Here is a 13,311-nt window from a genome sequence, read left to right on the forward strand (position 1 = left end):
GCATGTAAACACTTTTCTTTTAGACACATCATAGAATGTATTATTAATCATGACTGGTTCGGTCACACTGAAGACTTCCCAGTAACAATAGCTTGACCAGAAAAATTATCTGCTATAGTTTACAAGTTTCCTCTGAAATGTGTTGCCACTGCAGCTTCTGAAGTATGTGAAAAGCCATGTTTGGCCCACCTTTGATGCTTATCTCCATGCACATTATTTCAGGTTTAGAATCTGTAATAATCTCACTAGATATTACTGACTTCTTTATGGCAATAAATATGCTACCACCATTGTCGACTATACTATCCTGGATATATATTCCAATCTGAATTTAACATATTCCCGCTGTTCTCTTCTGGTTTTAGCCAGGTTTCTGTTCCTAATACTACATGGACGTTATTGCCTTCAATAAGTGAGACTAACTCGGGAAGTCATATTAATTGGCCTGACACTGCTGCAACATTTCCACTGCTATCAAAAATGAATTATTGCACAATAGACCACTTTTTCAGTGGGCTGTGCCATATTCTTTTGGCTCTTACAGCTGCATGCTATGGTACTGTGGCATGGAGATTTCAGTGGGTTGCAAACCTGCAACATGTACTTACAAATAAACAAAAAATTAATTGCATAACTTTATTTTAGGTACTGATAATTACAACTTTAGGTCTACTCTTTGTATGTTTATAAAAATACAATCTTCTTGTGCACCACACAGTAATTATTTGTTTTGGAGCAAATCATTTTGTTCAGATAAACACAAGAGAGAAAGAGAACTTTATGATTCCCATTGACTGACTCATAAACAGTATGCCTAAGTGCCTCAATATCTAGTATCTAGGTGCCTCAATATGTGGAATGAAAATTTATATTAAATTAAAAGGGAACAAAATAGTACAGATGATACAAGATCAACCAGAAAAAAAGTTACATGGGACACCAATAACAGGATGCTATTATTTAGTGGAAGAGTTCGTGAGGAATGAATTGGTAATTTGAGCTGCATGAAACTTGTAACTGTTCATTCGTAGACACATAATTTCGGTATTATAATCTTTATTGGCTTCAAAATTGTTGTAACTGTAGTGTGATTTTCTAAGATGTATACAGTAAACAAACCAAATGGTTCATAAATGTTCATCATGAAATGAACAAACCACAATTGCATTAAGTTTCAAATGTATGGAGTGTGAGTGATCATCTTGATAAGGTCCATGATCATCTTGATAAGGAGCTGGATTTAAATAAGAAGCGGCATGAAAAGAAAATGCTTAATTTCTGTATTAATAGAAACAGACATCAAGAAAGCCAAATGCTGAAAGTTCACAATTTTTTTAATATATTGATAATTTATCTAATTTGATTTAAAAATCCATTGTAAATTCTGAAGATGGTCACTGTATGGCTGAAACCAGTCTCGATTAAAACTATGTTCTTAGATTGCATCTGAAAGAAAAGAAAGGAAGTGTGTTAACATTAGGTTTGGTTATTGCCAAACCTATTAACAGAAGTGGAAGCTAGTGGATGCAGTGTGAAGTCTGTGAGGAGAAGGTCTATGGTTTTAATTGTAACTGTTTCGATTTCCATGTCTTTTCAGTCACGATCATACTGAAATTTCCTGCCCATAGGTTCCTTAAGGAAGAACCAGAAAGATTAGAAAGTGCACTCCGACGCTGCAAAAAACTCACCGGCACCTTGGTCACGCTCAAAAGGTAACTGATGTGTTTCCACTGCCTTTCTCACGTAACATTAAGACCTGTTAGGTAAGTAGTAAATAAGGATGTTTCATTAAGTTCTTTTTGAATTACTTATGAATGACACTGGAAACAAAGAAATGTTGCTGTCATTCGGACTTAAAAGGCTCTTGAAAAAATAAACAGTATATCAACTTTAACCCCAGAGTCAAGATCTATAATAAAGTTAGCATTTATTTGGTTTGAGTAATATATTTTGGAATTTTTTTAATTTTTAACAACTTACTACTCCATATTTGCACTCTGCATTCAGTCCTTGGAACTGTTGCCTGTTATAAAGTCTGATGTTGGTGTCTTACTCACTGACAACATCCATGCTGAAAAAAGCATTGTTGAAATTTAGACTATATTGTATTCAGTGTTAGATCAGGACCACACCATTGCTGTTGAAAAAGATTTGCTCATTATCGCCTTCTTGGGTTTTGGGCATACTGAGGGTGCCATTCTGAACTTTGCTACTTTGTTTCCGGGTCATATGCAAAAGTCAAAGTCTCATCACCAGTAATAACATTGTCCAAATAACCCATTTCAGTGTCCATATGCTCCTCTAGTTCACTTGCGATCAACACTTGATTGACCTTGTGTTTGTCTGACAGAATTTTTGGCACCAGCTTGGTGTAATTTCTCATGCGCAACTCCTCCATAACAACATTGAACATGGAACTTTTTGGACTGTTCTGAGTGTCAGCTAAAAACTGAACACTCAGTCAGTGGTCAAAATTCAAAAATTCATGAACATGAGGTCCACTTATTCAATGATGCTGATGCTACTGTTGCTTGGAGCAGACTGACCTTTAGTGTGCTGTAAAGCTGGGGGCCGCCCCGACCTAATCCAACTGGTCCAACTGCATGCTGCAACCTATAGTGGTGTAGCAGAAAATATATTTCATGACTTTTTGGACACACCTTGTATGTATTCGTAATCTACGAAAGAACTGATATGCTAATATTCCTTCCAAAAACCCTCAGTGAAACTGTGCTGGAGGATGTGGAACCAGAAAAAAACTCTTAACCATATTTTAATGAGAGTTGTCAGTTTTTGAAAATATAATGTAATTAGGTGGATAAAAAATCTACTCACCAAGCAGCAGCAGGAGAACACACATGAAATATCCACAAGCTTTCGGAGCCAGGGGATCCTCCTCCTGCCAGAAGGATTGTAAGGGAGGGGAGAGGGATGAAAGAAAAGACCGCCAAGGCTTGGGAAATGGCGAGAATTACAGAAATGTCATCCTGAACCTCAGATCAGAGAAGACTTACCAGATGGGATGAGAAGGAAGGACTGCACCAAACAATATTTGAAAAGCTGAGAGCTTATAGGTGGAAGACAGGTTAGCTGGGTAATTCGGAAGACAGAGATTACTGATGGTTGATGATTGCTTATTACTCGTGTCATTCACCTTTAAGCTCTCAGGTTTTTTAATCTTGTTTCATGCAGTCCCCAACAATCAGCCTTTTTTTCTCATCCTGTCTGGTAAGTCTTCCCCAACCTGGAGTTCTATGTGACTTCTCTGTAATTCTCCTATTTTCTAAACCTTGTCAGTTCTTTTCCTTCATCCCTCTTCCCTCTCCTATGACTCTTTCACAAGAAGAAGGAGCCATTGGCTCTAAAAGCTTGCAAATTTCATTAACTGTCATGTGTGTTCTACTGCCACCACTTAATGAGTAGATTTTTTAAAACATATTTTACTTTATAAATTGATACAAAACATCCAAATTTATACAAACATGTAAATGTCTGCAATTGCTGTCAAATTATTGAAACTGCTTGGCAATTAATAATGGAGATCTTTCTGCACTAAAGTAAGTGATTTTAAATATTTGTGTAAATTATACATATTTCTAGTATTGCTTTCATGATCAGAGCCAGTGGTTTCAAAGAGATATGTATTATCTGCAACAAGTAAGTTCTTTGAAAAGGTTACTGTAAGACATTCTCAATTCATACCACAAGCAATTCAAAGGCAAAATTCAGCATAGATTGATGAGTTATCCTAAGTTATTGTATGTTTTTTACATCTCCTCTTCTATACATTGCACATCAGATTTGGTAGATGTCCTTCTTTTTAAGGTAGTATATGGCAGACTAAATTTGTGTGCTTGTTCTCATTAATAATTCTGTGTATATAAATTTTCCAGTGCACATAAAATTATTCATTTTAACTAAACAAATGTAAGAGTCATTTAAGTGTGTGAATTCTTTCCATAGCTGCAGTCTCTTTGCTGCACTCCTATTTATGTAGAAGTCATCATTGGGAATAATTTCTGTGGCAATATTCAGTGTGATACACATAACTGGAAATCTTTTGCTATCCAGTACAACAAAGATGAGTCCTAATGTGGAGAGAAGGTTCCAAAGGACGGAGTGTTCTAGAACAGCCTTCACATTATTTTATTGCAGTTTTCATTAATTGTGTAATTGGCAATGGTTAATGCAAGTGAAACAGGTGTGACTCAGAGATAAGACAACACTTGCTAGGATGTCAGTAGGAGGCACATCTAATTGTGTGGAAAAGTAGGAACAAGAGCATTTTGTCATATTTAGCCCTTCAGATGTTAACAAAGCATCTGTGCTTTCCAAGTGGCCGTATGTTACAGCCAACATTAGTGTTACTCTGTAGATAATATTCGTATCCATCTCTAGCGATACCCATAGAAATCTAACTTTGCCCATCTAATATCTGGGTTTATTAAGGAGTCAGAAAGGAGATATGTCCTCATTAGCTGGGTCCATGTACAAGAGAGAACTCCAACACTTTCTGGCAGCAAGCAGGCAGCAGATTACCCTCCCCCTAGCTCTCCATCTGTTGCTCGTTGAGTGCCCAGCTGACAAATTTTCGTCCAGCAGCTCAGGGAACAAACTTCCTTTGCTGAGGCAACAATACTTAAGTTGCACATAGACCAAAGAAAAAATTGGACATTTAAAAAAAAATTGGAAACTAAAGTTAGATTAGCTGGGTGACCTGTATGTAACAGACCTGATCTGTCACATTTTGTTGTAGGCTGGCCTCTGTACAAGAGCAGCGCCTCCCCCCATCTACGACGCCAGACTCACGGCTCTCTCCGACTCCTGGGGGAGGCGGTGCTGACTCGGACACTCCTATCACACCACCAGCGCACGGGAAGGTAAGGGACAGATCGGCGAGAGAAGCTGCCATAGTTGAGTAGATGTTGCAGTAGACTAAGTGTATTGGTAGTGATTTCACCATTTGTAGAACCCAAATACTCTTTCATCTGTCAGTCTCCATTTCTCTCTATCTCTGTCTCTTTCTCTTCTAGTTCTGTCCTTTACACACTTACCTCCTTCATAATTTTTGTCTCCTTCTGTGTCTGTCTCCTTAAACTTATTGGTTGGTGCAGTGGAGGTTGTATACGATTCAGATCAGTGTGTTGCCACATAGCATATAGTATCAACTGATACAACTGGAAGTGAAACTGTCCAGGCTGCCAGATCAACAGCTTTTCCTGACAGACAGGATACAGCATGGTATCCCAGATGGAGAGTCATCTACAGATACTGGAATGATAGGACCTTCACTGTTTATGTTATACATTAATGGCTTGGCACATAGTATTAGTTGCACTGTCAGGCCTTTTGGTAATTGAAACGGTCATGTAAGAGGAAATTCTGTTTGATAAAAGTTGCATAATATCTAAATATTTCTCAATAAAATATCACCTTGGTATAGAGACCATGTATTTTGACATAGAAAAATGCAAAGTTGTGGACTTCAAGAAATGTAAAAGGTTTGTATCCTTTAACTGCAGGATAAATGAGTCCTGATTGGAATCGGTCGTGTCACGGAAATGTTTGGGAGTAACAATGTGTACAGATGTAAATTGGTTGACCATGTAGGCTCATTCATAGCCAAAGCAAGTGGCAGACATGCAAAATACTTATATTTCATGGATTTGAAGTGTATGGGATGCATGTCAGGACAAAATAACAGGTGACATGAGGCATGTACACAAAGGGGTAGAGCAAATGATCACAGGCATGTTTGACTGGTGAGAAAGTGAACAGAATTGTTGAAAAGTCTTAATTGACTGACACTAACAGAAAAATTCCCTATATATATTGTGAAAAATGTTCTATACATCTTGTGAGAACATACATAGAAAACTTCAAGAACCATGTTTCAAAGCACAAATTATGAATATTCTTCAGCCTTTTGTTATCTATCCTGTCGAGGTTGTGATCATAAAATTAGACTATGATGATAAGGAATACCCTCTACCACAATATAGATGTAGCCTAGTGGAAAAATACACCTATTGGAGCACAAAGAAGGCAAATATGCTCCTGTTTAAAAGACTCTGAAAAGTATGATACCAACTGCCTCGTTCGCCCTTCTTCAGCACCTTTAAAAATTTTCCCAGAAATTTCTGCACATAACATACTAAAAGTAGGCTTTCACAGGATGGTTGGTATAAGTCTTCAAGTATCTGCAAGTTCAGGATTCTCAGCATCTCCCATGAGTCAACAGTGACCATATGTGCTGCCCTTAATTTGTATATATTCAGTATACTCTGTTAGTGCTGTTTCACATGGGTGTCTCACAATTATGCAATATTTCAGGATGTATTTTTGCAAGCAAGCTCCTTTGTAGACTGACGGCAATTTCCCAATGTGCTGCTAATGAATAAAGTCTGCCACCCACCGCCCTATGTGATAATTCCGTTTCGTATCCCTACAAAATGTTATGCCCAGTTTGTATAAGTTGAGTGGTTTCAGTTGCAAGTCATTGATAGTGTTGTCATAGGACGTGATATTTTCTCATTTAGTGAAGTGCACAATCTTGCATTTCTGGACATTTAAAGCAAGTAGCACATCTTTATCCCACATTGAAAATTTATCAAGAGCAGGTTGAATATTTCTCCAGCTTCCTTCAGACAGTACTTCATTTTATGTAACTACCACCATCCGCAAAAAATCCGAGTTTACTGTTAATATTGTCTGTCAGGTCGTAAAAATTCAGCATGAACAGCTGAACCCTGGGTCCGGCCCTTTCATCAAACATGATAAGCACAGTGGAATCCACGTAAACAAAATGATAGTAACAAAATATGCACATTTTGTACCACTTGCCAAAGGCTACTGGATTCTTTAGCACAAGACATGATTTGGCTTCACATGTTCAGTTGTTATGTTCAGATATCAGCCAGCAGTAGACAAACTTCATACAATATGGCATAAAACCAAACTTTTTGAAGGCAGCAAATGATCATTGCAACTGGTTTTATAAATAAAAGCGCATAAAAGTACAAAGTAAAGGTCTTCCGTAGCGCTATGGTATAGTTACAGTCTGTTGTGCAGAAGGGTGTGGTATCAATCTCATTGGGTGATTATATTTTAATTTTTTTTAAATTATTATTTTCAATTAATTGGTTTCAGTGTAATTTTTGATTTTAATCTTCCGTTGCATCACTTTCATCATTGTATTGATTTTTATTTGCTCTTATCTTTCTTCGTATCATTGTTTTTTTGTTTGGAATCTGCTAGTGTTGCCTATAACCTATAGGTGAGTTCTAAGCAGGACTGCTCATCGGGCGGTATTGTGTCGGCTTATGTTGCAAAAGCGAGATGCTACAGTTAACTTTTAATGCTGAAATGTCCATACAGGTCAGCTGTAATTGCCATGAGCAAAGCAGGCACGATTAATAATTCTGCCACAGGTTGCTGACCACCATTTTCTCGAATACATTGCACATCAAGAGGTTCTGGTTAGGTTAGGACACAAGTGTAAATTCAGAGCTACAAAACGCATTGTCTGACACAGTTCAGTAATTGATCATAAATCAGCTATGGACAGTGCATCTTGTGTTCCTTCCATACCTGATGGCAGCAGCTGCCAACACTGCTCCATGTTACATGAACAGCATTTCAGCACTTGTGAAGGGACCCACTGTGTTTTGTGTCACCTTTAACTGAGAGGTAGATGATGTAGCAACACAGTAGCACCAAGAGTCAGCCACAAACTTTTAATCTGACGATACTGCTTTCTTTCAACTATCGGGCAGTTTTTTTTATCCAAGGGATCTACAACATATCATGATTAAAATGAGGCTAATTCAGGAACAAATTCTTTAGAGAATCCAATAGGGGCATCATCGGGCCCTGGGGTCGATGCAGAATATTTGATTTGTGACCTTTTTCCCAGTATGGTACAAACTGATGACTCCATTTTTGTGCATAACACAGTGATGATTAATCTGTTAATCTAATTGTCTTCATCAAATGCGAGTGAGGGTAATAGAGTACACTCAGCACTGTAGCTTACACACCATCTGATGAAGGTAACAGCATAGTTTATCAAAATAGTGCACCGAAGAATTAGCTTGGTTGGACATCCAGGATTATATTCCCTGCTTAAGATGATGTATGTAAGGTTGGAAATTTAAAATCATCTAAGTTCTGTTGCCAGTAGAAGGATATAAGTTAATATTATATATTCATGCCTCTGTGGTCAAATGTATCTATGGTACATTTTGAGAAAATTACACCAGAATCTGTGTCGTTGTGACTGGTGTGTTTCTGTAATGAGATGGTTTCTGTAATGAGATGGTAAGTTTTTAGTATGATCAGATTATGTAGAAAAATTTAAATATATCATAACAACTTAACATGTTCCATGTTAATGTTTAATTCAAGGTGATATTAGGAAAAAATATGGATACGTATCTTTGCTCATTGTGTTGACAGAAAAAGAGTGGGTAGCTTCCTGGACCTGTCTGTAAGACATTGAGTCATGCCAACCTTTATCAACATGCCATGAGCCGTCACCATTTCTCAGAGATGAACACTGGGGCCACTGTGAAGATGAAATTCTGTTAGACAAGGAAAGCCCCTCAGAAGAGTTGGTACCTGGTTTGACAAGTAAACAGTTTTTGGTGGAACAGGCTTGAGTTGGCATTAAAGCAAATGACAGTGGTGCATGCAGAGGACGCTGAGACTAACAAGGAGATACTCTGACATGGATCTCAGCTTTCAAAGAGTGCAAAAAAAGAACCACTTCTAGGGACTGTGAACATCGCATGTGCCAAAAATTGTAGGCATTTTCCAACAGCAGACTGTTTACAAAATGCATTTATTTGTTTAAATTAAAAAGCGGTTGTAGCATCATACATTTTTCTTTAATATAGATTTCATTGAGATGAACAGGAAAGAGTAGTGACATTTTATCCTCTGAGTGATAGTTTATTTAATTTGTTAAGTTCTGTATTTCACCACTGCGCCTAGAGCTATGACTGCTAAGTGGATCAAAGCTGAAAGGGACAACAGAATTCTGGCAGCTGAAATGACAGACTCCACTGCACTCTCCAGTAACACTTTCCATCACTTCACTATTTCTATCTTACAGCCTCCTCTGTTGGTGTATATACTTATTAATCATTCTGAGTGTTGCTTCTAGCCTATTCCTATTGATATGTATTGTCTTTGTAAAACTGTGTGGCTTCTCTTTCTTCTTACTGTATTTTGTTCTATTACCTGTACTTCTTTTTACTGTAGTATCTTGGCTTTCTGCTTCAGTGTTTCTCTTTGTAGGTTTCTCTCTTCTACTTCTGTATGCTCTTTTCTGTATCTGTTTTTGGAAAATCCTTATCAGACCCATTCTTCCTATGCCTGTAGTGGCCTTACCACCATATATCTCTAAAATTGAAGAAGTGTCCAAAAGTAAAGTAAAATACATGCCTTCTGAATGGCAGTATTGGGTAAAATTTCACTTTTTTTTTTCTAGCTTATTAAACCACGTTTCACACAATGTTTTTTTGGTTCTTAAGTCTATTATTAATCTTCCCACTATACGTTACTTTTTGTTGTCCAAACTTGAGGCATTTTTAAGTGCAAAATTTATCTGTATTTCACATTTCCAATGTGTAAAGCCCTTACAAAGAGGAACATTAATCTCAAGCAGACAGCTTCTTTTTCAGTCCACACCTTGCAGACAAATAACATGAGCTCTGCAAGGAAAAGAAGCATGAGATAGGCAGTATGCTAAAATAAAATGTATACAAAAGTGAAGTGTAATTCATTAACACCTGGAGCCCATCGAGAAAACTGTCTTATCAGATTGAAAACCAGAGGGTACATGCTCTATGCAACAAGAAGTGCTACTTCCATTCTGAATCTGCTGTTTGTTGACTAGAAAGGTTTTCTAATTCAGGAAATCTGAAGGTTGAGTTTCCAGCCTGATCTTTGCTTATTTAGGCATTCAAGTGGGAGTTCAGCTAGAGCATCTTTATTGAGTAATGATTTTCTTAAAATTTCATTATAAGATCTAAGATTGCTTGTAGGAATAAATAAACAACTTTTTGCCCCACTGTGACAGGGAGCGTTGATGACAGAAGATACCATCACCACAATTTAGCAATAATTATATTTTAATTCTGTTTCCAGACTTTCATCCTTTTGTCAAAATGAAAGATGCAGTGTTAACACCAAATAAAATTTTGTTTTGGGGGATCAAAATTGTGTAAAAGATGCTGATGGCAATTTAAGAGAATATTTCTGCTCTACCACATTTATAATTTTGATCAGCTGCTATCTTCAGACACTCATCATTACAAGAATCAGAATGCCTCACTGAAAGAAAGCTGCAAATCAATTCATAAGTAGAAAAGATTTTTTAGCAAAATTGTCTTTGTTTACTGACATTGCCAGTCCTCTTGTCAGCCACCATCTCCATTGTGACCATGTACTCTATTGAATTGTAGCATTTATTATTTAACTTGTCACAGCTTTGAACAGCTTGTCTATCTATCCAGCAACAGTGCCTACATCACACACGCACAACACCAATTCAGCTAAACTACCTCATATTTATCCTAAACTACGAGGAACTAACCAGCAAAGAGATATTCACAAAACCAGCCTATCCTATCAATGTATTGTAATCATCATGTGCTATCAGCCCATGATCTGAATGGTTATCTTTGTAATGACTGTGCCTAGCATAATGGGTCAACTCTTGAATAACACTAGTCAGTATTAAAATTTATAGTACACTCCTGGAAATTGAAATAAGAACACCGTGAATTCATTGTCCCAGGAAGGGGAAACTTTATTGACACATTCCTGGGATCAGATACATCACATGATCACACTGACAGAACCACAGGCACATAGACACAGGCAACAGAGCATGCACAATGTCGGCACTAGTACAGTGTATATCCACCTTTCGCAGCAATGCAGGCTGCTATTCTCCCATGGAGACGATCGTAGAGATGCTGGATGTAGTCCTGTGGAACGGCTTGCCATGCCATTTCCACCTGGCGCCTGAGTTGGACCAGCGTTCGTGCTGGACGTGCAGACCGCGTGAGACGACGCTTCATCCAGTCCCAAACATGCTCAATGGGGGACATATCCGGAGATCTTGCTGGCCAGGGTAGTTGACTTACACCTTCTAGAGCACGTTGGGTGGCACGGGATACATGCGGACGTGCATTGTCCTGTTGGAACAGCAAGTTCCCTTGCCGGTCTAGGAATGGTAGAACGATGGGTTCGATGATGGTTTGGATGTACCGTGCACTATTCAGTGTCCCCTCGACGATCACCAGTTGTGAACGGCCAGTGTAGGAGATCGCTCCCCACACCATGATGCCGGGTGTTGGCCCTGTGTGCCTCGGTCGTATGCAGTCCTGATTGTGGCGCTCACCTGCACAGTGCCAAACACGCATACGACCATCATTGGCACCAAGGCAGAAGCGACTCTCATCGCTGAAGACGACACGTCTCCATTCGTCCCTCCATTCACACCTGTCACGACACCACTGGAGGCGGGCTGCACAATGTTGGGGCGTGAGCGGAAGACAGCCTAACGGTGTGCAGGACCGTAGCCCAGCTTCATGGAGACGGTTGCGAATGGTCCTCGTCGATACCCCAGGAGCAACAGTGTCCCTAATTTGCTGGGAAGTGGCGGTGCGTTCCCCTACGGCACTGTGTAGGATCCTACGGTCTTGGCGTGCATCCGTGCGTCGCTGCGGTCCGGTCCCAGGTCGACGGGCACGTGCACCTTCCGCCGACCACTGGCGACAACATCGATGTACTGTGGAGACCTCACGCCCCACGTGTTGAGCAATTCGGCGGTACGTCCACCCGGCCTCCCGCATGCCCACTATACGCCCTCGCTCAAAGTCCGTCAACTGCACATACGGTTCACGTCCACGCTGTCGCGGCATGCTACCAGTGTTAAAGACTGCGATGGAGCTACGTATGCCACGGCAAACTGGCTGACACTGACGGCGGCGGTGCACAAATGCTGCGCAGCTAGCGCCATTCGACGGCCAACACCGCGGTTCCTGTTGTGTCCGCTGTGCCGTGCGTGTGATCATTGCTTGTACAGCCCTCTCGCAGTGTCCGGAGCAAGTATGGTGGGTCTGACACACTGGTGTCAATGTGTTCTTTTTTCCATTTCCAGTACTGTATTTCCAGGAAGCTTTTGAAGAAATGAGTAGTCTCAGTAGTTATGAATGAGACGTCTATTTTATTCCAAGCAGTAAAGAGTATACAGCAATCAGTCTCAAATGATATTTATTGCATATCTAGATTTTGGTCAGTGTGTGACAATCTCCAGTGCAGTAAATGTAATTTAAAACATTACAAACTCTTGTATGTACACATAGTCCCAACTGGAATATTCATCTCAGAGGCTGAGTACAATTTACCTATGGAATCAAACCTGATAAATCCATTTTTTTCACTTTAACAAGAAAATTCGGATTCTCTCTCTCCTTCCTCCTGCCCTTCTATCATCTTGTACTTTTGAAGGGGGAGGAAGGGAAGTAGTAGGATTTAAATCTCCATCCCAAAATCCTCAAGGTTTTCAGAGTGTCTTGAAACTACTTCCAGCCAGTTCCAGAAAAATTTCAAAGACTTCGCTTATGATTTCTTGCCCCATTTTTGTTTTACTCAGCTAGTGTGTTGCCCTAAAGATGTTCATCTCAACAAGATGTTAATTCCCTCCTTCCATTCCACCCCACCCCCTGACCCCACACAATTCCATCTTCAGCCCTACCACTCAAAATTACAGCATTTGGAATTACTTCAGTCCAACAGCTATTCATATCTGCTAAATCTCCACAACATGTTTGCGTAATCAATCCTGTTTTGTATTTTCTATCTGTTTTACACAAACTGTTGTCACAGTTTTTATAGTTGTCACATTTTCTTTGCAAATATACTTATTTACTTTTTGCATTGTACTAATAGCTTCTGTGCGTAATTCTTTTATTTCTGATGTAGTAGCCTCATCTGAGGCCACTATATTGTGGCTTGAATGATGTTATTCATCCACATGCACAATTACCCTAATCGCCCATGTTTTATTTTTAATATGATTTATTGTTCAGTTTAAATATGTTAATGAAAACTATTGTTGAGTATAAATAATGCAAAAAGTAAATATTACAGCCCACTGTGTACTTGAGGCATTGAGCGGCTGATAGGATCATAAGCAAGACTGAAAGCTATTGCATAATCTTTCATGGGTACATCCAAGTTAGTATTATTTATTCTTCCAATATTTTGGCTGATAACCTTACCGCCATTTTCAAG

At 39.1% G+C, this 13,311-nt stretch overlaps 1 protein-coding gene across 1 annotated transcript in view; it reads left to right on the forward strand.

The window, feature by feature from the left end:
* Positions 1-13,311, forward strand: part of LOC124720446 (coiled-coil domain-containing protein AGAP005037) — a 992,798-nt gene that overhangs the window by 906,470 nt on the left and 73,017 nt on the right. The window contains exons 18-19 of the mRNA XM_047245796.1: positions 1,629-1,712; positions 4,757-4,880. Of these exons, the coding sequence (XP_047101752.1) occupies positions 1,629-1,712; positions 4,757-4,880 (208 nt within the window). The remainder of the gene's footprint in view (positions 1-1,628; positions 1,713-4,756; positions 4,881-13,311) is intronic.

This window comes from Schistocerca piceifrons, chromosome 11 (genome assembly GCF_021461385.2).
Source record: "Schistocerca piceifrons isolate TAMUIC-IGC-003096 chromosome 11, iqSchPice1.1, whole genome shotgun sequence".
Taxonomy (NCBI): Eukaryota; Metazoa; Arthropoda; class Insecta; order Orthoptera; family Acrididae; genus Schistocerca; species Schistocerca piceifrons.